The following is a 27,915-nucleotide window of genomic DNA, read 5'->3' as shown; positions in this document are numbered from 1 at the left end:
TTATTTTGGAGGTAAGTGGGAGGGATGGGGAGGAGAGGGAAATGAGAGACAGGGGTCTGCAGGTTCTGAAGCAGGGGAGGGGCTGCTTTGAGGGCAGAGGATTTCTGAGGTGGTCAGTGGGGCTGAGGGAGATGCTGACAGACTGGGCCTCAGGTGGGGGTGGCTACCTGTGCCTTCTCTCCTGAGGCCCCTTCTCCTCATCCAGGTCACTAGTGAGGAGAGGAAGAGGGTGGCCCAGTCACCAGTATTCTGTTTTCACAGGTGACTTCCTGCCTCCTGCCCCTGCCCTGTCTATTCAGATTTGGCTCCTGTTATTTTCCAGCCACTGCGGCTCTCACAGGCCCCTCCAAGGCAAGGCAGCGTGTGTCTGTAGATATCTTCTGACTTTAGGCTGAGAGATGAGTGGGCAATGATGTGCCCAAGGTCATGTGCTTTGCAAGGGAAGAACCAGTAGTGACCTTGGAAATAATACTCAAGGCTGTAGTGATGCTCCCTGGCCGCCCGGCTTTTAACTTCATTGAGCCCTCTGGAACCGCTCAAAATAAAACTTTCCTTCCCCTTCAACCTCTGAATTCATTACTAACTTCCGGTGCCCTATTCACACTAGAATGTAACCACGGGACAGTTTTCTTTTCAGTCCTCCCAAGTGGAGACTGCTTGTCTTTCTCAGACTTGGCATGCCTCTGGCATATTGCAAAGCCCCTGGCTGCCATGGAAGCTACACTCCCAGGCTGTGCCTATCTCCCCAGGCCCTGCCGACATCCTGCCATACCCATCCAGGGTGCTAGTACCAGACTTGAGCCGCTCTTGTGGCCCAGCTGCCTTCTCACTGGTGGGCCGACTCTTCCAACACACTGGCCTCCCAATGCTCAACCTCCTTGGCCATAATGACCTTCCTCTCTGCTCCTACTCGGACATCACCCTCAATCTTGGCCACTCTCTGGATTTATCCCCCGGATTCTTTCTGGGCCTGGCCCATTGTCTGCATCCCTCCTGGCCTCGGCTTTAACACCCCAGCAACACATAGACCTTGGACTGCCCTCTGGGGTCTCAACCCCTTTTTCTTCCCCAGTCAGATACTCTGACTAAAGCACCCCAATTCTCACCCCATCATCTCCTGACCGGCCCAGAAAAAGCCTTCAACCTTGGAAGCCCATTCATGGCTACCACATTTGCTTGAGAAAACCAGGTAACCAAGCACGCTGGAGTCTGTCATTACACGTGATGATTTTCAACTTCATCTCAGCCTTTAACGCTCCCTGGAAATCTCTTAACCTCCCCAGTTGGCTCCTTTGCACACTCCCCAAGGCAAGCATTTCAACCTCCACCACCCACTCCTTGAAACCTTTATTCCACTCCCAGCCCCATTCTCTACTGTTTCAGCAGGTGTGCATGCCTCCTATCCCCACCCCCAGTCCCCACCCCCACCCCCTCACCCTGAGAAAAGCAAGGCCACCAGACTGGAGCAGGCTCAGCTCTGATGGGAGGAACATGCCCTTTCCCCTCCTGCCTCAGGCGAGCCCGGTCCTATTTGAGGCCACCCTGTTCACCTGGCCCTAGATCCCATCTCTCCGGCATCTCTCACTCTTCAACACTTTTTTCATCTCTGAAATCCTCAAATCTCCCCATACTTGGGTAAAGAAAAAGCTTTTTATTGGATAAAGAAAAATCTTTTAGGTTCCCTTCAAGCTACTTTCTTGTTCTATGAAGCTAACTCTCTCCTCTTTACCATCAAGCTTCATTTTTTAAACTACAGCAGTTATATTAAAAAAAAAAAAAGAATTCCCAAACTTCTTGCAACAGTGACACAGAGCCATGTACCCTGTTTCTGAGCCCTCTCTGCCAGTCACCCCCCTCAACCCACGATGACTGGTTTTGGCCTTCCCCACACCATGAGATATATTCCCACAAGCCACTCCAAGAATCTCTTGACCACTGAATTCAATGGCCAGTCTTTAGGCCTCATCCTACTTGATCATCTCACAGCATTGGATCTGGCTTTCTGTTGCTTGGCTCTCTGTTGATGAGCCTCTCCCCTCCTTGGTTTGTGAAGGAGCCCCTCAGGGTCCTGTCCCTGCCCCCTCCTCTGTTGCCCTGCCCTCCACCAGGTGATCCAGCTCATCTCTCTCACAGTCTCCAAGTCAACAACCCCCCAAAAGATACCTCTGGCCCAGAGCCCTGCCCTTTTCTAACTGTCCCCTGGGCATTCCCAGTGGATTCCCTACAGATACCTGAAAGGTCTAGAACTGGGCCATTCTTTCTGCAGAACCTGTTTCTCCTCTTGCCCTAACACCACCCAGTTCCAAACACAAGCTCCCTGTCATTCTCAGCACCTCAATCCTGAGGCCATCACCAACTTTTCCTGAGCTAATACAGCCTCCTCTCTGGTCTCCCTGTTCCCACCCTGCCTCCACTCTGGCTTCTTAGCTTGTTGTCCCAAAAGACAAACACGAACACATCACTTTCTGACTGAGGATCTTCAGATGGTAAACTGAGGCCCTCTCCCACCTCTCCCCGCCTTGATGGCCAACCTCATCTCCCATATGCTCTGCTGACTCCACCCAGCCACAAATACACCCCTCCCTGACCCTCCCCCCCCACCTCTAAGTGTCCCCTATTCTCCAGACTCACACAAGCCTCCCCCTGGAATGTTCTCTTGCACACCTCAGCCTAACAAACCCTCTGGCTTCCAGTCTTCATCCTACTGGATAATCTCACAGCATTTGATATACTTGGCTCTCTGAGTGAAAATCAGACCCACCTATTTTTTTGACTTCTTTCGTGAAGCCTTCATTAATATCCCTCCATCCCAAACTGGGTGTTCTGTCCTCTGTGCTTCCCAGAGCCTGCTTCACTCCTCACTTGGGGCGCTCTCTACATTGTCACTTACCTACTTGATGCCACTCTCCCCCACTCACCCCAGGGCAGGGGTGCTGACACAGCAGGCACGGGGCAGACCTCCCTCCCCCACCTCTTTTATCTCTCCAGCTCTAGCAGAGGGCCAGGCACCCAAGAAACCCTTGATAAATGTGACTGAACATGCTTAGGCCTCCCAGCCCCCACTCCCAGCCCCCACTCCTGAAGTTTGCTGCTCACCTGGATTCCGACGACGTGGAATCCGATGAGAGGGTCCTGCCCAGCGCTTCCTGGAGCTGCTGCCGCAGGAGCACCTCCTGCTCAGGACTCTTTCGGTGGGCGGCAGCCAGCCACAGGCGGGGGCCCTCCTCATCACTGGAGTCCCTGGAGAAGCCTCCCATCTCAGTAGCCCACAGAAGTCCTGCAGGAGAGGGGGCTGCCCCCACTGCCCCCACAGTCTCCAGCCAGCCCATGTCGCCTGAGACTCACAGCTCTAGGTCCAGCCCCTCCTGGTAGGAGAGGGGAGACGCACACACGGAGCAGGTGTTGTCCAGGAGACGGAAGCAGGTGAGACAGAAGAGACCTGGAGGAGGCCAGGAGGGGAGAAATTGCACTTGTTCCCCACCCCCACCCCGGCACTGTGCTCCCGAGCTTTCAGCCCTTGCCTCCCCAACTCCACCCAAGGGGGAGACCATTCATCACGCCATGCAGTCTGGGGAACTGCTGCAACACCACTTGCATAGGAATTCTACTTGCACTGGAGGATTAAGGCACACAGAGGAAATGAGCTACCTGAGGGTTCTGTGTAAATGAGGACATGCATCATAACGAAGGGAGGGGTACAAAAGGTGAGGTACAGAAGTCCATAAAAGCTGATTGTCATATACAAATGCTGGGAGCCCCAGCAGAGAGGCATCCTCCCCGGAACTCCCACCTCTGCAGCCTGGGGTACTGCAGGCCACCGAATTCTCTGTGTCCCCCTCATCCTGGGGCTGCCCACAGCCCAGGCAGTAGGTCTGACGCTGGCTGAAGTGGCTGATAAATGGAACCAGGCAGGAACACCTGAGGAGAGGGGTCCCAGACACTAAGTAGGTCGGCTCAATATATCTGGACAAAAATATAATTCAAAAAGATGCGTACACCCCTCTGTTCACAGCAGCACTATTCACAATAGCCAAGACGTGGAAACAGCCTAAATGTCCGTGGACAGATTAATGGATAAAGAAGATGTGGCACATTTATACTGTGGAATACGACTCAGCCAGGAAAAGAGTGAAGTAATGCCATTTGCAGCAACATGGATGGACCTGGAGATTCTCATACCAAATGAAGTCAGAAACAGAAAGATAAATACTGTATGATAACGCTTATTCGTGGAGTCTAACATATGACACAGATGAACTTTTATGAAACAGACTCACAGACATGGAGAACAGACTCACAGACATGGATAACAGACTTGTGGTTTCCAAGGGGGAGGGGGAAGGGAGCAATGGAGTGGGAGTTTGGGGTTAGCAGATGCAAACTAGTATATATAGAATGGTAAATAACAAAGTCCTACTGTATAACACAGGGAACCATATTCTGCATTCTGTGATAAACCATAACAAAAAAGAGAATATTTTTTTAAAAGAGTGTATATGTGTGGATGGCTGAATCACTTTGCTATATAGTACAGCAGAAATTAACACATTATTATAAACCAACTATATTACAATTTTTTAATTAATTAATTTTTTAAAAAGCAGGCCAGCCAGCTGGCCTAACTAACCCTCATCCTCTCCAGTATCACCCTCCAAATCAAAGGTGGGTCTCCCTACAGTCTAACCTCCATCCCTCCGACCCATAGCAAGAACCTCCCTTCTTCCTGTCCTCCTCCTCCTTTGACTCCCCACCCCTACAAAGCCTCATCCCTAATCCATTCATGAATAAGCACCGTCTTCAACCAAATCTCTGGACACCTGGGAAGGATAGTGATCCATTCTGACCTCTGGCTCTTTTTCTACTCCCTCTCACTCCACTTCCCATAAAAGACAGTGGGCTTACCGTCCGGCCAGCACATGGAGGATGCTCATGTTGCCGTAGTCAGCTGCCCGTCTCCTCACTGATCGATGCAGGGCAGCCAGCAGCTTGGTTCGGCGGCTCAGAAGTACATTGTAGAGGTAGGAGATCCTCTCCTGGTGGAAGGGAAGTCAAGGATGGCGTCCCCTTGATCCTGTCTGCCTGGAATGCCCTCTGCACTCACCCTTACCCCTTACCTTTACCTTCTGTCCATTTCCTATGACTCCTTGTAGGCTTGGCTCAATAGACTTCAGGGCTTCCCTAGGTGGACTCACCCATCCCCTCCTCTGGGTTTCCATAGCAATTTATTTATTCCTTAATAAAAACAATTTTTTCTTTCTCTTTTCTTTGGCTGTGCTCCACGGCTTGTGGGGTCTTAATTCTCCAACCAGGGATCGCACCCTCACCCTCTCGCCCCCTGCAGTGGGAGCTCAGAGTCTTAATCACTGGATGGCCAGGGAGTTTCCTAAAAACACTTTTTTCATTGTAACGGTCTTGTTAAAACCCTGCCAACCTGCCTCGAGACTGTGTCTGGTTCATCTCTGCATCCTCGAGGCCGCCGGCATGGTGACTGGCATACAGTAGGTGCTCACTGAGTCATGAGTAAGTAAACAAATGGCAGGTTTTCATTCCTACCTCAACACCAGCATGGCTCCTGCCTCCCAGGGTTTGTTTGTTTGTTTGTTTGTTTTGTTTTTATTTTTTTTATTTTTTTTTTGTTTGTTTTGTTTTTAAATTATTTGTTTACTTGGCTGCACCAGATCCTTAGTTTTGGCATGTGGGGTCTAGTTCCCTGACAGAATCAAACCTGGGCCTCCTGAATTGGGAGCGTGGAGTCTGAACCACCAGGGAAGAAGCCACCCTGGACCACCAGGGAAGTCCCCTTCCCCAGGATTTTAACAAAACTTCGGAAGAAAGGTTTATCTCAAGAGGTACCATTTCTCCCTTCTGCAGTCCAGGTCATTTGCTTTGGGGTTCAACCAGAGGGAGAGAGCTGGGCTGCAGAAGGCTTCTGAACTCCCCCATACCAAGACAGACAGCCAGGAGCTTAGCCCCCTGGGGGGAGCAGGAACTGGCCTCGGCCCCCTCACCTGCTCCCGAGATGGGTAGTAGGAGGCACAGATGAGCCGCCGCAGCCGACTGACATAGTTGCCGAACAAAGTGACAAAGAAGCAAAGGCCATACATGACGCCTGGGGGCACAGCAGACCCAGTAAGCTGCTGCTGGGGGGCACCAGGTGCCAGCCACACTCACCCTCAGCGGACTGTGCCCCTCATGCCCTTAATTGTGTCTGTCCCCCCAGCGCCCTCGGAGGTGTGGATACCGATGACTATGTAACCGGTGGAGTCGGGCTCTGAGGGATGCAGACGGCAGCGTCGGGACAGGATGGTGATGTTGCCGTGCTGGAGGACATCGAATGCCGACACTAGGTCACGGTAAATCTTCCCCGTGGAGCCAGTGCCTTCCACGGTTATGGATATGAACACAGGGCCTGGGTACCAAGACACTGTGTGAGGGATGTTCTTGGAAGCTGCCCACTCCACCGTGCACAAAAGACCACACCTTCTGGAGGGTGCACGTGGGTGGTACGAAGCATAGAGATGGCCCCCCTGGAGGCCGCAGGCACCCTCGTGGTGCTCCAGGCCCCAACATCAGCTCCTAGAAACTAGGCCTGGCTCCATGGTCCAGAGCTGGATGGCACTGGTACCTACCTGGTCTGCCTTCTCAGGCCACAGATCTGAAATGAACTTGATAGCCTGTGAGTTCATGCCCAGACTCCATGACCACCCAGAAACATTCATTTTAAAGCATTTGTTGGAGGAGGGGAGGTTTGGGAGTGTGGGATTAGCAGATGCAAGGTATTATATATAGGATGTATAAACAAGGTCCTACTATGTGTCACAGGGAACTATAATCAATATCCTGTGATAAATCATAATAGAAAAGAATATGAAAAGGAATATATATATGTATATTTATATATAACTGAATCTCTTTGCCGTACAGCAGAAGTTAAAACATTGTAAGTCAACTGTATTTCAATCAAATTTTTTAAAATTTTTCAAAAATAAAGCATTTGTGAAGCACTGACTGTGTAGCAGGCATTGATGCATGCTCAGTCACTTCAGTCGTGTCCGACTCTTTGTGACCCCATGGAGTGTAGCTCTCCAGGCTCCTCTGTCCATGGAATTCTCTAGGCAAGAACACTGGAGTGGGTTGCCCTGCCCTTCTCCAAGCAGGTATTGAACTAAGGGCTTTATCGATTGTTTCAAGTTTGTTGTTTTTTTTTTACTTTTTCTGTTGGGCCTCTGGCACAAATGATTAGATTAATTCTGTTCTGTGGTTTGTGGCACTCTGTCAATCCAAGGTCCACCAGGCACTCACACATGTGGTCTCATCTATGCAGAGCCGCCCAGAGAGGTTGCTACCATTACTGTCTCATGGTTCAGATGAGGCAACTGAAGGTCTGGGAGGTTGAGCAAACTGCTCAAGGTCACCATCTGGTAAAGGACACTACTGAGATTTGACCCCAGGCCAGTCTGACTTTAGAGCTTGTGTTTTCCTCTACTGTGTTATGGTGTAATCTTGAACTGGGCACAGGGGTTACCAGGCAGAGGATGGGGTTGGAGGAGGGGCAATGTCAGGGGCTGGTAAGTAGCAGTGACAGGGGGACATTCAGGCCATCCCCCAGGACTGAGGAAGCTAGAGAAGTTTGGGCACTCACTTCGGGCCACAATCTCCCCCTGCAGGTGGTACCGAGCCAGGTCCAGGACCCAGAAGACGGCATAGTCCAGGAAGACCAGGAACAACACGAGCAGGAGGTGCCGGACAAGGTGGAAGATCGCCAGGATGCAAAAAATCTGCTCCCATCGGGACAGTAAGATGGAGCCTGCGTGGGGGAAGCCTGGTCAGGAGGACGCTCTGCAGTTCTCCTACCCACCAGACCCCAGCTCCTACAGAGACCTCCCTCCTGGAGGCAGCTCCTGCCCCTCATCAGGCTTTTCCCGTCTGCTCACCTGGAAGATGCAGAAGCTGTGAGGACCCCTGTGCAAGAGTGGGAAGGAAGCACTCTTCCTGGGCAGGGCCTCCATGGCTCGAGATACACACGTAGTATCTCCACCTTGACCTGGTGGTCTGTTTTCAGTCTCCAGGAATCCCCCCTTCTAAGGCATCCCTGGTACACTTATGTGGTTCCCTGCCCCCCACTTCAGAGACAGCACTGCTCCCCACCTCCCCACTGGCTGCATCACCTCCATATCAGCGCGCATGCACGTTCTTGCTCACCACCTCCAAAAGCCTCCAGAGCTTCACTTCCCTTGCTCCACATCCACTCCCCACCCATCCTTCCCTCTGTCTTGACATCCAGGGTGCTCCCAGAAGCATCACCTGCCCCTCTTCTCTTTGTCTGCATGCTCTGAGAGCCCCCCTTTTAGGCTGAAACTTCCCAAGGACAGGGTTGTATCTCCCCCACCTCCGGAGCCTGAAATTTCCTTCTTCTCTGTCATCCCGCATCTCCGGCCTGCCCTGAGCCAGGCCTGTGCCCAGCACTTCTGGGCAGAGCACTAGGGTTGGAGGGAGCCCTGGCCCCCCTCAGAGACCCTATCTCCGGGTCTTCGGGGCCTTGCCTGGCTGGATGTAGTGTCTGGCCTCATGGGCAGTGAACGGCAGCACTGTGGGCAATCCCGCCCTGGAGCGGACAGCCTCCATGCGCAGGAATCGGCTGGTGATGTAGATGTTGTCGAAATTGTCCCAGTTCAGGTAACCGTATCGGTAATACAGGGCTCTGGTGGGACACACGTGAGGCTCTTCAGCAGCCCCAACCAGACATCCCAGGGTACCACACTCCCCACTCTCACCCCTACCCACGAACTCCAGCCTCCCAGGATGCCATGGGGACAAACTGGCCCCCAACAGCCCTAGCTCCCACCCCTACATTGGAGGGGCCCTCCAGCCTCTCACTGGAGGTAAAGAAGCAGGAGCAGCAGAGGTGTGGTGTAGCCCATCAGAGCCAAGGCCTCTCGGACGCGGTACAGCTTCATGCTGACGGCTTCACAGAGGTCCAGAGCTACCTGGGACAGGCTCCGAGAGGCGTTGAGATCCACAGAGAAGTAATGAGTGGCTGTCACGTTGAACTCAAACTCTTGACGCACTCGGTTAATCAAATTCCTCACAGCTGAGGCCCCATGTCCAGGGGAGATGTGAGCAAGGAGAGTTACAAGGGGGCAGGGCTGCACCCTGGAGGGGCCTGGCCAGCCCAGGGGTCCCATGGCTCCCAGGTCAGCTAGAAACCGCCAGTGTTGGGACCTACAGTGGACTGAGGAGGGGACAGAGCCTCCACAGTCTATGCCACGGCCGATGCACGCTTAGCACCAGGCTTCTGCCTTCATAAGGAACATCGCAGCGACCTGCCTCGGCTGCAGGGGGCCCCACTTCTCTCCCCAGCTCCTGCTCTCAAGTCAGGCTTTGATGAAGCACCCTCTCTTCACTGGGCCCTAATTTTCTAATCTGTATGGCATGGACATTGGCCTGGGTAACCTCTGGAGGTCTTTTCCTGAATTCTCATCTGCAGATGGGGAGCACTCCTGGGCTGGCATATGCCGGGATGAGGGAGGGAGGCCTCCGAGGAGCACCACATGGGTAGGGCTAGGCGGGGATCACTTACGGGTGCTGATGGTCTCTCGCAGGAAGGTCTGGATATACCCAGGGATGATGCAGAACACCTGGACCACTTAGAGCCAAGACTGAGGGTCAGGAGGGGCAGAGAGACGCGGCCTGTCTCTCCGATCTCCAGAGACCTTGCTCTCACAGGGCCCCCCGGCTTTTCACTGTTCCTGCTGGCCTCCACATCAGCTCAAAACCTTTTGGCTTCTCCTTACTACCCCACCCTCCACATTGGTTTTCCCCCTACCTGCCCCCTCTAATCCTGCATGGTGCCCAGCATCCTTGTTGGTCCCATATTTATTGCCCCCCATTAGTCCCCTGGAAGGGGGCTTCCCAGGTGGCCCAGTGGTAAAGAATTCACCTGCCAAGGCAGGAGACATGGATTTGATCCCTGGATCAGGAAGAGCCCCTGGAGAAGGAAACGGCAACCCACTCCAGTGTTCTTGCCTGGGAAATCCCATGGACAGAGGAGCCTGGAGGGCTACAGTCCATGGGGTCGCAGAGTCAGACACAACTAAACACACACACACTACTATTACACTATTGGTCCCTCACCCAACTGATCCCTACATTTGCCGGGCCCCCCTTCCTGCCAGTAAGTCCATATTCTCTCACCACTGGCAAGTCCACAGAGCATCAGCTTGAAGGGCATGAGCACGAAGCACAGGTGGTAGGCTTGTGGTATGACCTTCATGCAGCTGTCCTTGGCGTCATCAAAGACCCGAGCACACTTCAAGTAGGGGTTGCCCAGCTCCGAGTTGCACACATCGCCGATGTGCAGGAGCCAATACCACACGTTCCGCAGGGCCCTGGCTGGAAATGGCTGCGGGGCTGGTACCCAGGAGTCCTGCAGCATCTTCTCAGGGGGGGTTGGGGGAAACACCAGGGCAGCACCCAGAGCCGGAGAGGCCCGTGGTCAGGGGCCGGGCTGTGCTTTATCCAGTGGGGCCTAGTCAGCACTCTGGCAGGGCCCAAGAAGCCCTGGATGGGGGTGAGGGTGAGGAGACTGGGTAAATCCTGGCCCCCCCAAAACAGACATGCTAACGTGCTGACCTACGTGCTTCACGCCATCCATGATTGACCGGAAGAACTTTCGGACCCGGTCAGCCACCTGCTTGGCTCTCTGGGCAATGGCTTTAATCTTGTTCAGAGCACCTGAGAGGCAGGGACAGGGGTCCGGTTGGGTCTCCTCCTCTAGCGGCTGGTTCTAACCATTGCCCTGGAGTAGGGAGTGGAGTTGGGGAGCTGCCCTGATGCTGGGGTCTGGGAGATAGTCCATCTGGCAGCGGAGCGGGCCAGAGAGTGAGGGTCAGGGGGTCCTGCTGGATGCTTTGAGGTTAAGGCCCAGGACCAACAGAGAGGAATGGAGCCAGAGGACTGTGAAGGTGCAGGCTGAGGGGAGCTCGGGGGCCCATGGAGGTGGGCGGCCTTACTGACGAGGGGCTGCTTGGCCCTCTCTAGCACTTTGGCGGTCTGGTTCAGGGCCAGTTCTGCCCCACAGGCCACAGCCTCGCTGGCCTGGGTGAAGTTGCGCAGGGTGTTGGCACAAGGCCCTTGTAACACCAACCCAAAGGCAGCCACCAACAGCAGTGTCCGGCCCTGCTCTGGGGAGAGAGCACCATGGGAACCAAGCCGGCAGCCTTGCCCATGGCAGCATGTACAAGTGCCGTACGGAAGCCAGCAGGGCCTCCTTCAACCGCCGTCTTCCGCAGGATCCCTCCTGCCCCAGCCCTTCCACCAGGCCCACCCCCTGCACTGGGCGCCAAACTCACTGGAGAAGGCCTGGGGCAGCAGCAGGAGGACAGTGACCCGGACCTGGCGGGAGAATCCCATGCCCAGACTAAGGAAAGCGGCCAAAGTGAGGGTGCCCACCAGGCAGCCCCAGGGGCTGTGCCCTTCCACCAGCAGCTCCAGGAGCCCATAGGCTGTGGCCAGGGACAAGCCCAGGATAAAGGCCCCCGTGCTGCGGACCACAGCCCGCGCCCTGCTGGGCTCCTCTGCCTCCAAGGGGTGCACGGCATCCTTCGTGACCTTGGACATGGTTGAGGCAACCAAATGTTTGCCTGTCTCCAGGTGAGGCCTACCGGGTTCTGTGGCTCTTTAAAGGCCCTAGAATTTCTCACCATATTCTAAGGTTCCGGAGGGCTTTTACCGTGTGTGTCTTGGAATTCTTTATCTAGTTGCCAAGGGATAGGTAGCTCTCTATCATTTCATAGCTGAGGGATTAAAAGACACAGCCCTCAGACAGGCTGTGGGTGAGGCGGAGGAGACAGAAGCCAAACCTCTGATCCAAAGACATCCTCGAGGAGCTTTCTGGGATGAGAGAGAGTTCCCCATAGCAGACTCATGGCCATCAGACCTCATCAAAATGGAGCAAAAGGGCCAAGGAAGCTACCCCACACCAGTGAGTCAGTCACCAGAGACCCCGGCCCTTCCCAGTGACTTCCAGCAGCTCCTGGCCCCCACTCCTCTCACCCAGTCTCTCCTCCAGGACTCCCGCCCCTTCCCCCACTTTGGGGGCCCCCAGCCTCCACCCTGCTCATCCTGCGCCACCCTCCTCTGGCCTAGCCCTTTCTTCTTCTCTCCCTCGTGTCTGCCCCACTTCCCCAGGGTCCCCCGAGTTCCGGCCACCCTCATCCAGGTTCCCCCAGCCTCCACCCCTCTGCCACCCCTAATCTGAATGAATCATGTCCCAGCCAGAAGAGTGGTATGTTGGCCCTGCTGGGCTAAACCGTTTGACCCCTCAGCGGTGCAGGGGTTCCTGAACTGGGCGCTGCCCAGATCCTGTAACCAATTCCTATGGCGCCAGCCGGGTGAGCTTCCCGTCAGTGCTTTCCTGCTGGGGGCAGGCACCGGAGGGCTCCTGGCCATAGGTGAGTACGGAGCAGAGGTCAGAGGTGGGGCGCACCTTTTGACCTTTGGCTGAACCCTGTATCTTTAGGTCTCTTTCAGCTTCTGGTGAACCCTATGAACATCTATGAAGATCAGAAGATGGTGACATTGTACAGCTTGGTGGGTTAGTGCTGGGCTAAGCGCAGGGATGTAGCACAGCCCTGGGTGCCCAGGAAGGAATCTTCTCTTGTTTCTTCTGTTCCCAAGTGTCCCTTGTAATTTCAGCCTCATCTTGGATTTTGAAGGGAGATCAGAGGGAAGAGGCCCCAGTCTACAGAAGACACAGTCCTTGCCCACAAGAATCTCCCCAATCTGAGGGCCTCCCTATTAACCCCTATGTGTGTGATCAGTCACGTCCGACTCTTCACAACCCCACAGACTGTAGCCCGCCAGGCTTCTCGGTCCTTGGGATTCTCCAGGCAAGAATACTGGAATGGGTTGCCATTTCCTCCTCCAGAGATTAACCCCCATGATAAACCCCAAAACCATTCATAATCCCCATCTCTCCTGACCTCTCTGATCTTGTTTCCTGCTGCTTCTGATAAATTCAGTTCACTCATTCACTCATTCACTCAGCACTAACTGAGCACCTTCTGAGGATTCATTCAGCAGTGAACAAGGTTGACAAGCACTCAGCTCATTTTTAAAATTTTAGACCCCTAGAGTTTATAATATATATAACACGCATTACATACACATACATACATTATGGTATATAGTGCATACCTCTGTGTATATATATGTATGTGCAGTAACTGCTATAAATTTATAATGATTTCTTTTTTAATTGACATAGTTGATGTACAATATTATGTTAATTTCAGGTGTACGATATAGTGATTTGACACTTGCATACATTATAAAATGATCACCACAATAAGTCTAAGAACCATCTTTCCCCGTACAAAGTTTTTACAATATTATTGAATATGTTGTTTTTAATTGAAGTATAGTTAATTTGAAATGTTATATTAGTTTCAGGTGTACAACATTTTGATTCAGCATCCTTATAGATTATACTCCATTTAAAGTTATTGTAAAATATTGGCCATATTTCCTATTGACCAAATTCCTTGTTATATATCTCTGACTTATTTATTATATAACTGGAGGTTTGTACCTCTTAATTCCTTTTAACTATTCCCCCCCACACACCCAGTTTTTTCAGAGTTTACATTCTTTTTCTTTTTTTTTTACATTCTCTTTCAAGTTTACATTCTAGTTGAAAGAGTTAGACAATAAATGAAGAAATAGACAAGAGCATTTTGGATGGTTACAAGTGGTATGAAAAACGTAAACCAGGGGAATGTGATAGAAAGGGATTCGGAATTAGCTGGGGAGTAGTCAGGGAAGGCTTCTTAGAGAAGGTGACATGTGAAGGGAGACCTTGCATCAAGAGGTGTTGAGACACAGGAACAGAAAACCCACCTAAAAGTGGTTTAACCATAGAGGAAATTTATCATCTCATTTAACAAGTTTCAAGGTAGAGTAGTTTTGGAATTTGGATAATTTGGCAGCTCAGTAAACCCACCAAGGACCAAGCTTCCTTTTGACTTTTTTCTCTGCCATTTTTGGCCTGTAGATCATTCCTCTTCAGGTCACCAAATGGGTGCAGCAAATCCAGACACCATGTCCCCATATGACAATATCAAAAGATCAGAGCATTCCTTCCTCGTGTCTCCTATAAGAACAAAGAACTTCCTGTAACCCCCCAGCCGACTTCCCCCACACCTCTTTTGTCAGAACATGTGTCCTTTCTAACCCTCTCCCAAGCACGGGGCACGGACATGGCATCATCCCAAGCTCACTGAATCAACTCCTTCTATGGGGCTCCAACAGGAAACTACTTTCTCTCTGGCCACTGTTTTCCAACATTTCTCCCCACTGATGACCTCTCACACAGACCCTTAGCTTTCTGGTGATTTTCATCTAGAAGATCTAGTCTTGCTTCAGTAATTATGACCATTTTCGGGGCTTAAAAGGTCCAGTCCTGTCTACGTCAAGATTTCAATCTCACATCATTCTCAAACATCTTCCCTTCTGACCACGCCCTTGCCCCGAAGCGCAGGCCTGATCGTGGAGTGGGGTCCTGCGGCGGACAAGAGGCACAGCCTGCTCACTCACTTTTTTTCTCCACTTCCTTCCCTTTCTGGCTCTTCTGATGTCAGAAAGGGGATTAGAAGAATTAGAGGAAAAGGGACAAAAGTCTGAAGTCATCGATACTGTTAGAATTCCCCCGCCTCTGTGCGGCACTCCCTCACACCCTGGCCGTCTCAGGGGGCCCTGTTCATGGTCTGGCTGGAGGCTCTGTGTGGACCGTGCTGGGCCCAGTTTCCTGCTGAGGCAGTTCTATTTGACTGACCTTGAACGAAGCTCCCTGTAGTTCCTACAGGCCACCTGCAGACCCTTATTTTTGGATGCCTCCCCCTGAACAGGGGGACCCCACAGATGGACCCCACAGGGGGACCCCACAGATGGCTTTGAGGCCTGCTGCCCTCTCTGTTTCCCAGGTGGCGCTAGTGGTAAAGAACCTGCCTGCCAATGCAGGAGACATAAGAGATGCAGTTTCGATCCCTGGGTTGGGAAGATCCCCTGAAGGAGGGCATGGCAACCCACTCCAGTATTCATGCCTGCAGAATACCATGGACAGAGGAGCCTGGTGGGCTACAGTCCATGGGGTCACAGGGAGTCTGGATGATGGAGGCGACTTAACATGCCCTCTATATGTCCCAAAGGAAACGTCCTTGCCCTCCCAAACGGGGAACACAGGACCCCTTGAAGTCACCCCCTCCCCGTCATGATGAGAAGCACCACTCTCCATGTGCACATTTCCCCCATACTCCTGGGAGGCCCTGCTGACCTCTGAACGCTCCTGCCTCTGTGCTCTGGGGCAGCCCTGGGGTGGCCCTGCCAGGCTCTGCAGCTCAGCGGGTGTCCAGTTGGGAGGGGTAAGCCGGGTTCCCCTTCTTGCAACACCAGCCTCAGACGGGTGCTCTCGGAGTCTGTCACTTGCCATGAGGAAGTGAACACCCATCCTCCCCACAGCCTCTCCTATGTCTGCCTGCTCTGACCACTTCCCTCCACTTCCAGATAATTCCGATTTCTGGCCCTGTCTTTGTCTAGGCTGGTTGGGGTAGAGGGGTGAGACACCAGTTTTGCTCTTTTGGGAATGCCCAGATAGCAAACTCCATGAGGCTCTCTTTAGAAGGCAGAGCAGCCCTCGGTCAACAATCACCCTCAGAAAGTAGGGTGACTATTTGTCAACTATCATCCTCAGCTTGAGTCTTGGCCAAAAGGCCAAGACCACAGAATCACTCCCCTTTCGATGTCCTACTATAGCATGCTTGGGTTAGACGGATCCAGATTTACCCCCAGGGGCCAGGATAGGGACAGGCCATTGCCCTGGAACAAAACCCAAGTTGTGTTAGCAAGGAAGAAGGGAGAACAAACCATGGGTGGCACCCGGCAGGGTTTGCAGCAAACCTGTATGACAAGGTAGAGCCGGCCAGGTGAAGACTAGGGGGAGGAGTGCTCCTGGCAGGGGGAACAGCCAGGGTAAAGACCTGAGAGGACGCGGGAGCTTGGCAAATTCCAGAAACAGCAACAAGGCCAATGTGGGCGGACGTGGTGGGCGAAGGGCTGAATAGGATGAGATCACCTCAGAAGGTGGGAAGGGGCCAGATCAGGAGAGTCCGGTGATCGTGTTAGAGGAGTCCAGATTTGATCCCAAGCAGAGATGGGACATCACTGCATGGTTTCAAGCAGAGGAGGGACCATGATCCAATTTTTGTTTTTGTAAGATCACTCTGGCTGCCTCATGAAAATTGAAATCTAGACTAGCAAGAGAGGAAGTAAGGGACGAGGCAGCTCCCATGAGAGACACTGGGGACCCCGTGAGGGCTGAGCAGAGGGAGAGGAGGGTACGGACTAGGGCTCTGCCTTGGCCAACTTTGGGAGAACACTCCAGCCACACAGGAACCTTCTAGGTTCCCTGACCAGTTTGTGTTACTCCTTTGGCTTGGAATGCCTCGCAGCACTTACTCACCGTCCAGGCCCAGCTGTCACATCGCCTCCTGTGTCCGGCTTTGCCAGCCCCACCCTCCCCGCAGAAACGCCTGCTCCCTCCTGGGCTCCCACAGCTCTCCACAACACCTCCCCGCGCACTTAGCACCGGGTGTTGCAGTCATTTGTTTACCCGTCTGTCTCTCTCCCTGGATTATGAGCTTCAAGGAGCTCACTGTCTCCCTGCAGAGACCACAGGGAGACACATGTGAAACTGCTGAAACACACCAGGAGGTAGACGACTAAAGGCTAAAATTAGGGACAGAGCTGTAGGTGTCAGAGCGCAGGGAATATCGAGGTGGCTGTGACCTCTCTTCCGACTGCTCTGAGCACCAGTGCCTGTTTCCAGAATTCACCTCTCTGCCCCCTCAATACCTAGGGTACCTGGGAGTCCAGCCTGGAAAGGGAAAGTGTTGGCCCCCTCCCCTAACACAAATACACACACTCGTATATACGCACCAAGTCAATCACTGACCCTGGCTTTTCAGCCTCCGGCCTCCTCTCCAAGCCCGTCCGGAGGCTGGCACACAGTCGAACTCTATAAACGGCTGTTCGGTAGATGAATGCATGAGTGGCCTGAAGGCCTATCAGAGCCAGAGTGAATGGGACAAGGGCAGTGTGGTGATGGTTCTAGAAAGGAGTTGTGGGAGGTGGGTGCTCTGCTAAACTTGGTGGGGGAGGCAGCTTCCTTACTCTGCCGCACCACTTCCTGGGCTCTCCTGACAGGCTTGGGGGTCGTAGGCTGGGGGACCTCGCCTCACATTCGCTGTGCCAGCCTTCTGCTAATACCCAAGATGCTGGGCAAAGAGGGCAGGCTCTTTGTACTGGGATATGCCTTGGCTGCCATCTATGAGGGTGAGTGTGTGCCCCTGGGTACCAGTTAGTGACACTGAAGCAATGACTCTTGGTGGGCTATCCATTGAGAGCCAGGCCTGTTGAAGATCAAAGAGTGGGGAGTCCAATCCCAGCTGTTCTGACTTGTGTATCCCCTGAGAGAGTTCCTCTGAGTCTCTGAGCCTCCTTCATTTACAAAAAGAAAAAAAAAAATCAGGGGTTGAATGAGATGACCTCTCACCAGCTTCTGGGCCCCATCAATGTACGGTTCTAGGAGGTGGTCACCGCCCGCAGAGTGGGAGCTCAGGATGGGCTGAAGAAAGTTAATTGGCTCTAGAGGGAGGTAATCTACCAGGGCATCTTCCCCCAGGACCAGTGGCCAATCTGCGGCACAACCTCAACGAGGTGATAGCATCGCTCGGCTGCACGGTGGAGCTGCAGATCAACAACACCCGCACAGCTTGGCGTGTCTCCACAGCCCCCCTGCGGGCGGTGTTCAAGGACTTGCTGGTCAGGACCCTACACGGCAGGGTCTAGGGGTCCCTCTCCTCACAGGGCCTAGATGACCTGAGCTGAGAGCTGGGACCCTGGACTTATAGTTACACAACAGGGCGAGTGGTACTGGCATTTGGGGCAGAACTGTTCCCAAACATTGCAGGATGTGCCCGGGTCTCTGGGCATTAAATGGCAGAAGAGCTCCTATGCCCCAACCACTGGGACACATCCCACACACATTCCCAAACACCCAAGTAGGTAGTGTTCTGGGCAGCTGAGCTAGAATGTCAGGAAATTGGGGGCCCTGGCCTTGAGGAGTTGGGAAACTTTGAGAGTCAGGGCATGAGGGAATAGGGTACTGGAAGACTGAAGATTGGGGTCTGGAAAAATTGGAAAGTTGAAGCATTGGGAAGACAAGGACCTCGGGGCTTCGGAGTTGGGACAGTGGAGATGACACAGTGGCCTGAGAGAGTAGCGGTGAGGGGTAAAGTCAAGGGCCTGGGGAACCCTCCTTGACTAGCAAGGATCCGGAACAGGAGGCCTTGGGAGGAGCTGGGAGCCTGGGAGGTGAGTAGAGCAGAGGCACCTGGGGAGGGGAGAGGGCTCCCAAGGACTACATACAGTGGAGAATCTGAGATGAGAGCCCGTCTCCAGGTCTCAGCTCCTTATAGCTGGAGGTAAGAGCCCGAGGCTGGGCTGATGGGGACGAACAGGCTGTTGGGCACAGAAGCTCCAAGTTGCCATGCCGGACCCCTTTCCTCCCTCCAACCCCAGAGCAGCAAAGATTCACTGAAAGCCGAGACTCAGAACATCACCAACTCCTTTGAGGAACTGGATGCCCAGGTGAACAGTAAGAGCGGATTCTCACCCAAGGATGCCGAGGGCTCAGAGACAGCCCCAGGTGGAGCAGCCCCCCTTGCCTCAGCCTTCAGACACCACCTGTCTACACAGAAGATGTATGAGCTGAAGACTAAGCTGCGCTGCTCCTGTGAGCGGGGGTCCCTGGGCAGGCAGGGGCCTGGGCGTTGGCTCAGGGTGTGGGGACCTCAGACCCCCGTTGGCCCTTCCTGCAGATGTGGTGAACAAGGCCATGTTCAGCTGCCGCCGCTGGTTTGACCAAAAGCATGGAGCTTGTATGCAGCGCATCTGGGTGCCCCTCCTCAACCACCTACTCTGCCTGCCCATGAAGTTCAAGTTCTTCTGCAGCATTGCCAAGGGTGAGCACAAGGGTGAGGCAGGAGGATGGGGAGCACCAGGGCTAGGGATCTGAGTCCTGGGGGACCCTGGGAAGGTGTCAGGCAGGAAGGCAGTCAGGAGGGGAGGCTTTGGGCTCTGAGGACACGGCATCCTTAGGGCCCAGCGCCTCCAGCTGACTAGATCTGTGACTCAGGTAAGTTCCTGCTTTGTCTCTTCATCTGAAAGATGGACATCACGATAGTACTTATCCCATTAGGGGTCTTGAGGATTTAAGGAGATGATACATGTGAAGCAGCTGACCGAGCCGGCACACAGAGTAACTGCTCTGTTACGTGTTGGCTATCATAATTAGTGTTTGGTACGGTCATAGACAGGTGAAAAAAATGGGGGAAGAATTCAAGGGGAGCGAAGAAGGGAAAAACTCAAGGTGGTAGAAAGCCATGGGCAGGGAATTCCCTTTTAGTCCAGTGGTTAAGGCTCCAATGGTTAGGACTCCAGGCTGTCACTGCCAAGAGGTTCAATCCCTGGCCTGGGAACTAAGATTCCATAAGTCTCACCAAAAAATGAAAAGAAAGAAAGAAAGTCACGGGCAGAGAGACAAAAGCAGTAGGATGAAGAGGATCACGGGAAGGGAGGACTGGAGGCCCCCTGACCCGGCCCCACTGCCCCCCACCAGTGATGGAAGTTTGGTGCCGCGGTCGCATCCCAGTGGAAGGCAACTTTGGGCAGACCTATGACTCCCTCAACCAGTCTATTCATGGCCTGGAGGGGGAATTTTCAGCAACTATTAACCTCAAGGTAAGAAATGGGCAGTGAGAGGTGGGGGGGATAGGGAGTGGGAGGAGGAGGGCACAGGAACAGGATGCGAGGAAGAGCGGGCGAGGACGCAGGAGAGGTGGCTGGTGAGGGAGGGGACGGGGTGTGGAGTGGTGGAGGCATTGGATGACGGAGAGGGGGAGGGTGTCCAGCCTGTGGGAAGGGTCAGCCAGGTGTGAGAGGGTGTCAGCTCGCAGAGGTGCAGAGGAGCAAGACTGTGTCAAGGAGGGCGGCAAACAGGAGGCAGAGGCAGCCCTGAAGTTCCTGGGAGGAGGAGAGCATGAGTGAAGCATCCCGGGGCGGGGGGTTGGGGGGGGGGGCGCGTGGAGAGAAGCCACAGAGAGTCTGGGAAGCTGGGTCTGGGCCTCTGAGGCGGCGCCTGTGCCGCCCACCAGGAGGAGAAGCGGGCTGGGGTGCTGGGCCTCAACACGAGCTGGAAACACGTGAGCAGCGAGGTGCGGGACTACGTCAGACGCCAGGAGGCCCAGCTCGAGTGGACCCTGGGGCTGCTGCACGTGCTGCTCTCCTGCACCTTCCTGCTGGTCCTGCATGCGTGAGTCCTCAGCCTCTGCCCGGGAGCCCCGGCCTCCTGCTGGCCGTGCCCCGAGGGAGGCCCTCGGAATGGAGCTGCAGAGCCCTCCTCCGACTGAATCTGAATGCTCTGCGCCTTTGACTTTGCCTTTTTACAAAGCTGGGTTCGTTGTTTACACAAAGTTAAAGGAAATGTGGACATTTTGTCAGAAGAAACGTTACCCCATGTTCCCACCACCTTAAAAGGGCGACCGTCTTCATTTATCTACCTCCTTCCGGCCTTTATCCCAACGCTGACTTCTTTTTTTTTTTTTTTAACTTTTAGCTTTGACTTTTGATTTTTTTTTCTTGCCCTTCATATTCCCCTTGGCTCTGACTTTGTGCCATTTTTATCGTCCAATTCTGCTTTCATTTTCTCCCGCCTGCTGTGTTGGCAGCTACTTTCCCTCCATTTGGACCAAAGTCCTCAACCCCACCCAGCCTGGCGTCCAGCTGGGCTGCCCTGGGCCTCACTCTGCTTCCCTGCCGACCTCTGGACCCTCTGTTTCCTGTCTCTAGCCCCACGTGCCTGAGATGGGCAGGGGCTGAACAAGAGAGGCCGCAGGGCCTCTTGCTCCTTCTGCCCCTGTTTGTGGGGCGTAGACTGCAAGTGAGTGTTTATGTGTGTGTCCAGAGTCCTGTGGGAGGACAGAGATGAATGAGCCATAGTTCTGCCCTCAAGACGCTCATGGTTGAGCGGAAGTAGGAGAGGCGTCCACAAGACAGAGATGATTCAAAGGCTGTACTATGGACAGATATGGGAGCTGAGGAAGTGCCCCTGAAAGGGCCATAACTGAGCTTCAAAAGGCTGCAGATGGGGAGCCACGGCCAAGAAGAGGAAAAGTCTTCTCTTGGGTCAGGAATTCAGCATTTGTGGGATGTGGACGGCAGAGGCTGTGGTTGAGGACCTGGCATAGTCAGAACAGTCTGGAAATCCCTGCGGAAGGGCCCTGAACCGCCCCCCAGCGGCAAGGTTGCAGGCTGTACTGGAGCAGCCTGGAGGCAGGGAGGCCAAGGTGGGTCAGAGGTTAGGGAGCCAGGCTGGAACGGAGGTGGGCGGGGGCGTGGCAGGAAGTTGGCCTGAAATGGAGGGAGGTGGGGGAAGGTGCAGAGCCAGCTTGCGGAGGGAAGGAAGGAGGTACAGAGTCAAAAGCCACTTCCAGGCTTTCAACCTGGGTGAGGTCACTCATTGAAGGGGCTGAGGTGGGGAGGGATGGAGACCCGGCTCCGGAGGCCCAGACCCAGCAGTGGTAGGTCTCCCCACAAGGGGGCGCTCACAGTCTTTCTTTGCATTTATAGACATTTCTCTCTGAAAGGCAAAGATGTGGATTTTTACAGGGTCCCAGAACCAATAGCATTGGAAATCATGTTTCACAGTTTACAGAGCTTATTTAATGTACTTTTACAGTTTTAAACACATTTCCAACAATTAACATTTTTCCTCAGGAAACTGAAGCATTATGTGGGACTTTGAGAGATACACAGAAAAGCTACGTCTGCGCGTGCACACACGCTCACACAGAAAATATCACTTTACTCAGGGGTGTATCAGTGGAGAAGGGAAATGATGGTTGAAATGAGGTTTGCTTCAAGTGAGCTCCCAGGAGATGTTTTGAGGGCTCAGCCAAGAGGCAGGGGCTTGAGAGGTGAACGTGGGAGTCAGTGGATCGGGCGATTTCTGCATCCTTGAGGGATTTCCCTTGTCTCCATCCTTTGCTCCTAATGTTTCCTCTGCTTGCTATTCTTCCTGAAAGTTCCATGCCTGGGAAACCTTCCCCTACCTCCCAGGCACACACATGCACTTACACAACCCTCCCTCCCGTCCTCCCCTCTGTTCTGTCTCAGCAGTATGTATGTGCATGTTTTTCATGGGACTGCGGGGCTGCTGGAGGGCAGGGCAGGGCTTTCTCCTCCTAGGACACAGACGGTGCTTGGTGCGTGCTGGGCGGTCGGCTGACTGACCACATCAGGGAAGCCCATGGTTGGGGGTGGGTAAACCTGTAGGCAATGGAGACACTCTCATCCACAGGTGCTTCTCCTACATGGACAGCTATAACAGGGACATCCGCTTCGACAACATCTATATCAGTACCTACTTCTGTCAGATCGATGAACGCAGAAAGAAGCTAGTGAGTGTGCGCAGCCTTGCCCAAGAGTGCCCTGTCCCGTTCTCTGGGTGGCGTCCTGCTCCAGGAGGGCAGAGGGGAAGAGGAGAGGGTGCTCAGCGTTTCTCACCATGGGGACGTTTTTCCCAGGGCAAGCAGACGCTGCTGCCACTCCGCAAAGCTGAGAAGAAAACCGTCATCTTCCCCTGGGACCCCACGATCCAGGCCGCAGAAATGAGAAATGTGGTGAGGATGGCATGGAGGCAGGACCCCAGATCCTACTAGAGGCAGGGGTCTGAGGGGTGGAGGGCAGAGAGGGTGCAGTGGCACTGCCCAGCTCCGCCCCTCCTGCTCCCTGGCCAGTTAAGGGAGCTCATGGAGACACTGCCCGTGCTGCTGCTGCTGCTGGTGCTCTGTGGCCTGGACTGGGCTCTCTACTCCATCTTCGACACTATCCGCCACCACTCCTTCGTGCAGTACTCCTTCCGCAGTGAGCCCAGCCCCCACTCCAGGCTCCAGGCCCAAGGAGACAACCCCCTGGAGAACTCCCACCCTTGCACAGCCACCCCACCCCAATTTTTCCAATTTTTAAAAAATTTCTTTCATTTGGCTGCGTGAGGTCTTAGCTGTGGCTCATGGGCTTCTCTCTAGTTGTGGCGCATGGCTTCCAGAGCACGGACTCAGCAGCTGTGGCTCCCAGGCTTAGTTCCCTCACGGCATGTGGGAGCTTGGGTTCCCAACCAGGGATGGAACCGTGCGCTGGAAGGCAGATTCTTAACCACCGGACCACGAAGGAAGTCCCTAGTTCTTCCAGTTTTGTCATTTCCTTCTGCTTCTCAGCTCCTACCTGCCCACCTTAGGGTCAGATATCAGCCCTGCAACTTGACAGCTGTCACTGGGAGCCTCAGTTTCCACTCCCCTTTGTATCTGTCAAGAGGAGGCATTAGTAATCAGTAAAGGGATGGAAAGTCCTGTGCAGTTGAGAAGTATTGCTATGCCTTGACCTCTCCCCTCCATCCAGTCCCCATCCTGCCCCATCTCCGTAACTCCAACTCTCTCCTGACTCCTCCTCTCCCCATACACACCACGACCCCTATCCTGGCATCAGGCAGTCATAAACTGGAAGTGAAAGTCGGGGGAGACTCCATGCTCGCCCGGCTTCTTCGGAATACCATCGGAGCCCTGAACACCTCCTCTGAGATAGTGGTGGACTCAAACAACATGCGTGAGTGATGCCGAAAGTTTGGATCAGAGGAGTTGATGGCTGGGGGCCAAGGGAGAGGAGGCAGGCGGGGTGTTTCCAAGACAAAGAGTTAGGGGACCGGGCCTTGGCTATGGTGAAATGGGGGTTGGTGTGTTTGCATTGGAGAATCAGAGTAGGAAACATCAGGTCAAGCTTGAAGGATTGGAGGATGACAGGTTTGGGTCAGAGGAGTCCAGAGGGTCCCCCAAAGTCCCAGCCCTCTGGAGCAATGCCGTTCAATAGAACTTTCTGCCATGATGGAAAATTTCTGCGTCTGTGCCATGTTGAACAAATAGCTTCCTGGGCCTAATGACTACCATACTGCAACAAAGCTCTGCAGGGTGAGGGGCAGGCAGGAAGATAACAGGGTAATCAGAGACCTAACCCACACCCGTGAACGTGGGGAATTCAGTGCAGAGTTGCGGCCAGCCGGCCCGGGCCATACCCCTGACAGGCCCACCTCCTCCCCCAGCCTGCCTGCCCCAGCCCGTGCCCCTGAGCACCAGGGCCTATTTGAAAGCTGCACTACCAAGTGGCCTCCTAGTGTGTCTCTGCCTGCTCCAGGCTTTCGGCTACCGGCTCCGGAGGGTCATCACAGCCTTCTACTTCCCCAAGGTGTGCCCCCCACAACCTCTCCACCCCGGGGTGCACACACACCGGCCTGCACCCAGCTCCCCACCAGCCCCACCTCGGGGGATGTCTTCCTCCTCTGTGCTGTCTCCTTGGCCCCAGCGAGAAAAGAAGCGGACCCTGTTCCTCTACAATGACCTCCTGAGGAAGAGAGCAGCCTTCACCCAGCTGAGGAGGGCTACCATCCTGAGGCGGGCAAGACAGCAGAGGGCTCCGGTGAGTCCAGGCCTGCTCCTCTGGGTCTAAGAACTGGAGTGGGGGGGCATCTCCCCTTAGTCCCTCCAGCCCCTACCAAAGTCCCAAGTCTACTGATGCTCAGTGAGTTCTGATGGCGGGCATGCAAAGGCCTTGGTCATCCAGTGCCTGGAGGTCAAGGCTGTGTCCATATCTGTATCCAGTATTCAGCCCAGCCTGAGATCCTAAGTGGACCACAGGGCTGTGCTGTGCGTGGTCACTCAGCCATGTCTGACTCTTTGCAACCCCATGGACTGTAGCCTGCCAGGCTGCTCTATACATGGAATTCTCCAGGCAAGAATACTGGAATGGGTTGCTATGCCCTCCTCCAGGGGATCTTCCCAACCCAGGGATCAAAACCAGGTCTCCTGAATTGCAGGCAGATTCTTTACTATCCGAGCCACCAGGGAAGCCCAAGAATACTGGAGTGGGTAACCTATCCCTTCTCCAGGGAATCTTCCTGACCCAGGAATCGAACCGGGGTCTCCTGCATTGCAGGTGAATTCTTTACCAACTGAGCCACCAGGGACGCCTGGACCATAGAGAAGCAGGCAAAAAGGAGGAATCAGATTTGATATAGTTGGGTCAAAGAAAAGCAAGACAGGTTCATCAGAAACAAGGGGCCCAAGGCAAAGCCACAGGTTCTTCTGAGAGGACTTCAGATTAGAAGCTCAGTGCCATTCCAGCAGAGGGGGGTGGGAGGTGTGGAGGGTGTGAGGAGGTGGCATAGGCGAGGGGACTCAGGTGGACTGGGGATCAGGGAGGTCTCATGAAGAGGCATGTGGTGTACAGAAAGGGCACACAGTCAGCAGAACCAGGCTTCAGTCCACACCCCCTCATTAAGCTTTGTAACCTTGGCCATGGTCTTCACTGGACCTCAGTTTTTCCCTCTGCAGAATGGGGAGGTTGGACAACTCTATGAGGCCTGCTCACTAGAGATCAGTAATAGAGTGGTGGTCAGGTGTGAGGCTCTGGTGCCAGAGAGATTCTTTTTTTTTTTTTTTAATATAAAGATATCTTTTTTAAAAAAAGATATTATTTACTTATCTGGCTGTGTCAGGTCTTAGTTGTGGCATGCAGCATCTTTAGTTGCGGTATGTGAAGTCTTAGTTGCAGCAGGTGGGATCTAGTTCCCTGACCAGAGGTGGAACCCAGGCCTCCTGCATTTGGAGTCTTAGCCACTGGACCACCAGGGAAATCCCTAGAGAGCCTAGGTTTGAATCCTGGCCTCTCCCCTTATTACTGCGACAATTGTGTGATCTTGAGCACTGACTTAAATGCTGAGTCTTGGTTTTTCCCTTCTGTAAAATGGACTTAACTACTCCATCTATTTGTAGTAAGGATTAAGTGAGTTTCACTCATTTAATCACAGTGCAGGTGCATAGCAAGTTATATATATGTGTTAGTTGTCATTGTCTGAAAATGATCACCTCTCCAAGTCATCAGTTTTTTTCAGCTGAAAAGAGATCTGCCTTACATAGTTATTGTTTGGATTGAATTAATTTACTTACAGTTTCTTGGTGAAAGTGACAGTGAAAGCGACATCGCTCAGTCGTGTCCGACTCTTTGCAATCCCATGGACTGTAGCCTACCAGGCTCCTCTGTCTGTGGGATCTTCCAGGCAAGAGTACTGAAGTGGGCTGCCATTTCCTTCTCCAGGGGATCTTCCTGACCCAGGGATCGAACCCGGGTCTCCTGCATTGCAGACAGATGTGTTACCATCTGAACCACCAGGGAAGCCCCCCTAGTTTTTTGGTACAGGGCCCAATATCATTTAAAAACACAAGGAGTAGCTACTCTTATTTAATCAGCCCTAAAAAAGCTCATAAAAGTGAGAGACCATGTTTGCTTAAATTTTTCCTCTAGCTCCTAGACCCCCCTCCCCCCAACTCCCATGACATGCAGTAGAGGCTGGATGAATATACTATGAGAGGAGGTGAGCTCCATGTCCTTCTAGTCCATCGTCTTGATCCAGATGTCCTAAGAAACTCATTCAAAATGAACATAATGTGATTCCATGACCAGATCATGGAGTTAACTGGATTTTGATGGGCAGATGGAAATGTGATGGGCATTCATTCCCAGTTGAGGAAGCAGAATGTGCAAGGACTCAGAGTCCAAAGGAAATGCCAACCAAGTGCAGGGCTTGAAGTCTAAGGAGGAACCAGCACAGAACATGTAAAGTTCAGGGAGAGGTAAGTTGGGGCAGAGGCTAGAAAGGGACCAAATTGTGGAAGGCTCAGAAGGCCAAGGCCAGGAGTCCTGCCTTTGCTTGGCAGGCAGTGGGGCCCCTGGAGTTTCTTGAGCAAAGAGTGACCTGATAAGGTGGCCTGAGAATTCCTGGAAAACGTGTGGAGAGAGGGTGGGAGACAGAGGGAGCATAATGAGCCAGGCTTGTAATTTGGAATCAGGGTACCTGGATCCAGACAGGTTTTACTGTTCAGTCTGTGCCTTTGGGAAAGTCATTTAACATTTATGAGATTCAGCTTTCTCATCTGTAAAGTAGGAGAACACGGTAGTGATAGTCTTATCTGCCCTACTCACTTCTCAGCCTCACGGTGAGAATCAAATAAGACGATTTACGATTTACCGGAGAGTACATGTGATGATGGTTGTGGCTGTTACCGACTGCATCCTCTCCCTCTCCACCACGAAGTGAGGGAAGCTCTCCAGGACCGACATCCATAGAACCCTTGCCCTCCAGGGCCCTTCTTTGCCAAATCCAGCTTCCTCCAACATATGGGCATAGTCAGGTCTTGAGACTTCAGATAAGAAGCGCTTCTCCAAAAAGCAGCGCTGTTCTCCACCTCCCCATCTTTCTCGCCTGCCCCCCAACCGGCTCCAAACCCGCCTTGTTTCTCAACAGCGCCGCCATCTGCTTGACATCCTGCACCGCAGCTGCCCGCTCTTGCGCCCCTTGCTGCGCCGCCGATGCGTGGTGTGCCAAGCACCCGAGACGCCCGAGTCCTACGTGTGCCCTACACCGAACTGCGAGGCAGTGTACTGCCGCTCCTGCTGGAATGACATGCGGCAGCGGTGCCCGGCCTGCACACCCCGCGAGGAGCTCTCCTCCTCCGCCTACAGCGACAGCAACGATGATGCTACCTACGCGGAGTGAAGGGGCGTCTTGCTCGCTCTCCCATCCGCTCCTTCCCGTTTAATAAAATGCTTCATACACTCCTGCTGCCCGCGCTTCGCAGGCGTCCGGTACCGGAGGGTGACCTAGGCAGTCGGGAGAACCAGTCCACCTGATCCGGC

At 53.5% G+C, this 27,915-nt stretch overlaps 2 protein-coding genes across 3 annotated transcripts; one reads left to right on the top strand and one right to left on the bottom strand.

The window, feature by feature from the left end:
• Positions 1-11,619, bottom strand: DCST2 (DC-STAMP domain containing 2). Its single transcript, XM_043876694.1, is given in 17 exon segments — positions 1-77; positions 80-130; positions 133-209; positions 3,097-3,240; positions 3,346-3,439; positions 3,791-3,918; positions 4,903-5,033; positions 6,009-6,109; positions 6,242-6,409; positions 7,643-7,807; positions 8,544-8,701; positions 8,878-9,091; positions 9,581-9,646; positions 10,195-10,392; positions 10,633-10,734; positions 11,013-11,183; positions 11,352-11,619. Coding segments are annotated over 17 exon segments (2,313 nt in total).
• Positions 11,620-11,925: 306 nt separating this feature from the next.
• DCST1 (DC-STAMP domain containing 1) lies at positions 11,926-27,829 on the top strand. Of its 2 annotated transcripts, XM_043877426.1 has the most exons (16): positions 11,926-11,983; positions 12,327-12,452; positions 12,521-12,595; positions 17,260-17,388; positions 17,738-17,877; positions 18,637-18,850; positions 18,936-19,079; positions 19,736-19,857; positions 20,271-20,428; positions 22,475-22,574; positions 22,701-22,796; positions 22,914-23,040; positions 23,659-23,775; positions 24,266-24,408; positions 24,526-24,639; positions 27,524-27,829. In XM_043877426.1, exons 1-16 carry the CDS (start codon positions 11,926-11,928, stop codon positions 27,773-27,775), a joined length of 2,115 nt encoding a protein of 704 aa, XP_043733361.1. In that variant the 3' UTR covers positions 27,776-27,829. The 2 variants fall into 2 exon arrangements, with proteins under 2 accessions (XP_043733361.1, XP_043733362.1); XM_043877427.1 differs by lacking the exon at positions 12,521-12,595.
• Positions 27,830-27,915: the final 86 nt, after the last annotated feature.

This window comes from Cervus elaphus, chromosome 20 (genome assembly GCF_910594005.1).
Source record: "Cervus elaphus chromosome 20, mCerEla1.1, whole genome shotgun sequence".
Lineage (NCBI taxonomy): Eukaryota > Metazoa > Chordata > Mammalia > Artiodactyla > Cervidae > Cervus > Cervus elaphus.
Note: the sequence above shows the minus strand (reverse complement) of the source record. Positions and strands in the feature narration are given on the sequence as shown.

What these genes read in the sequence shown, in the direction of transcription:
- DCST1 (XM_043877426.1), top strand. Translation starts at nt 11,926, where the DNA reads ATGGCCATCAGACCTCATCAAAATGGAGCAAAAGGGCCAAGGAAGCTA. An exon ending in CGGAGGGCTCCTGGCCATAG is followed by an intron (nt 12,453 to 12,520) that starts GTGAGTACGGAG and finishes CTGTATCTTTAG; the next exon opens with GTCTCTTTCAGCTTCTGGTG. An exon ending in GACATTGTACAGCTTGGTGG is followed by an intron (nt 12,596 to 17,259) that starts GTTAGTGCTGGG and finishes CTCTCCTGACAG; the next exon opens with GCTTGGGGGTCGTAGGCTGG.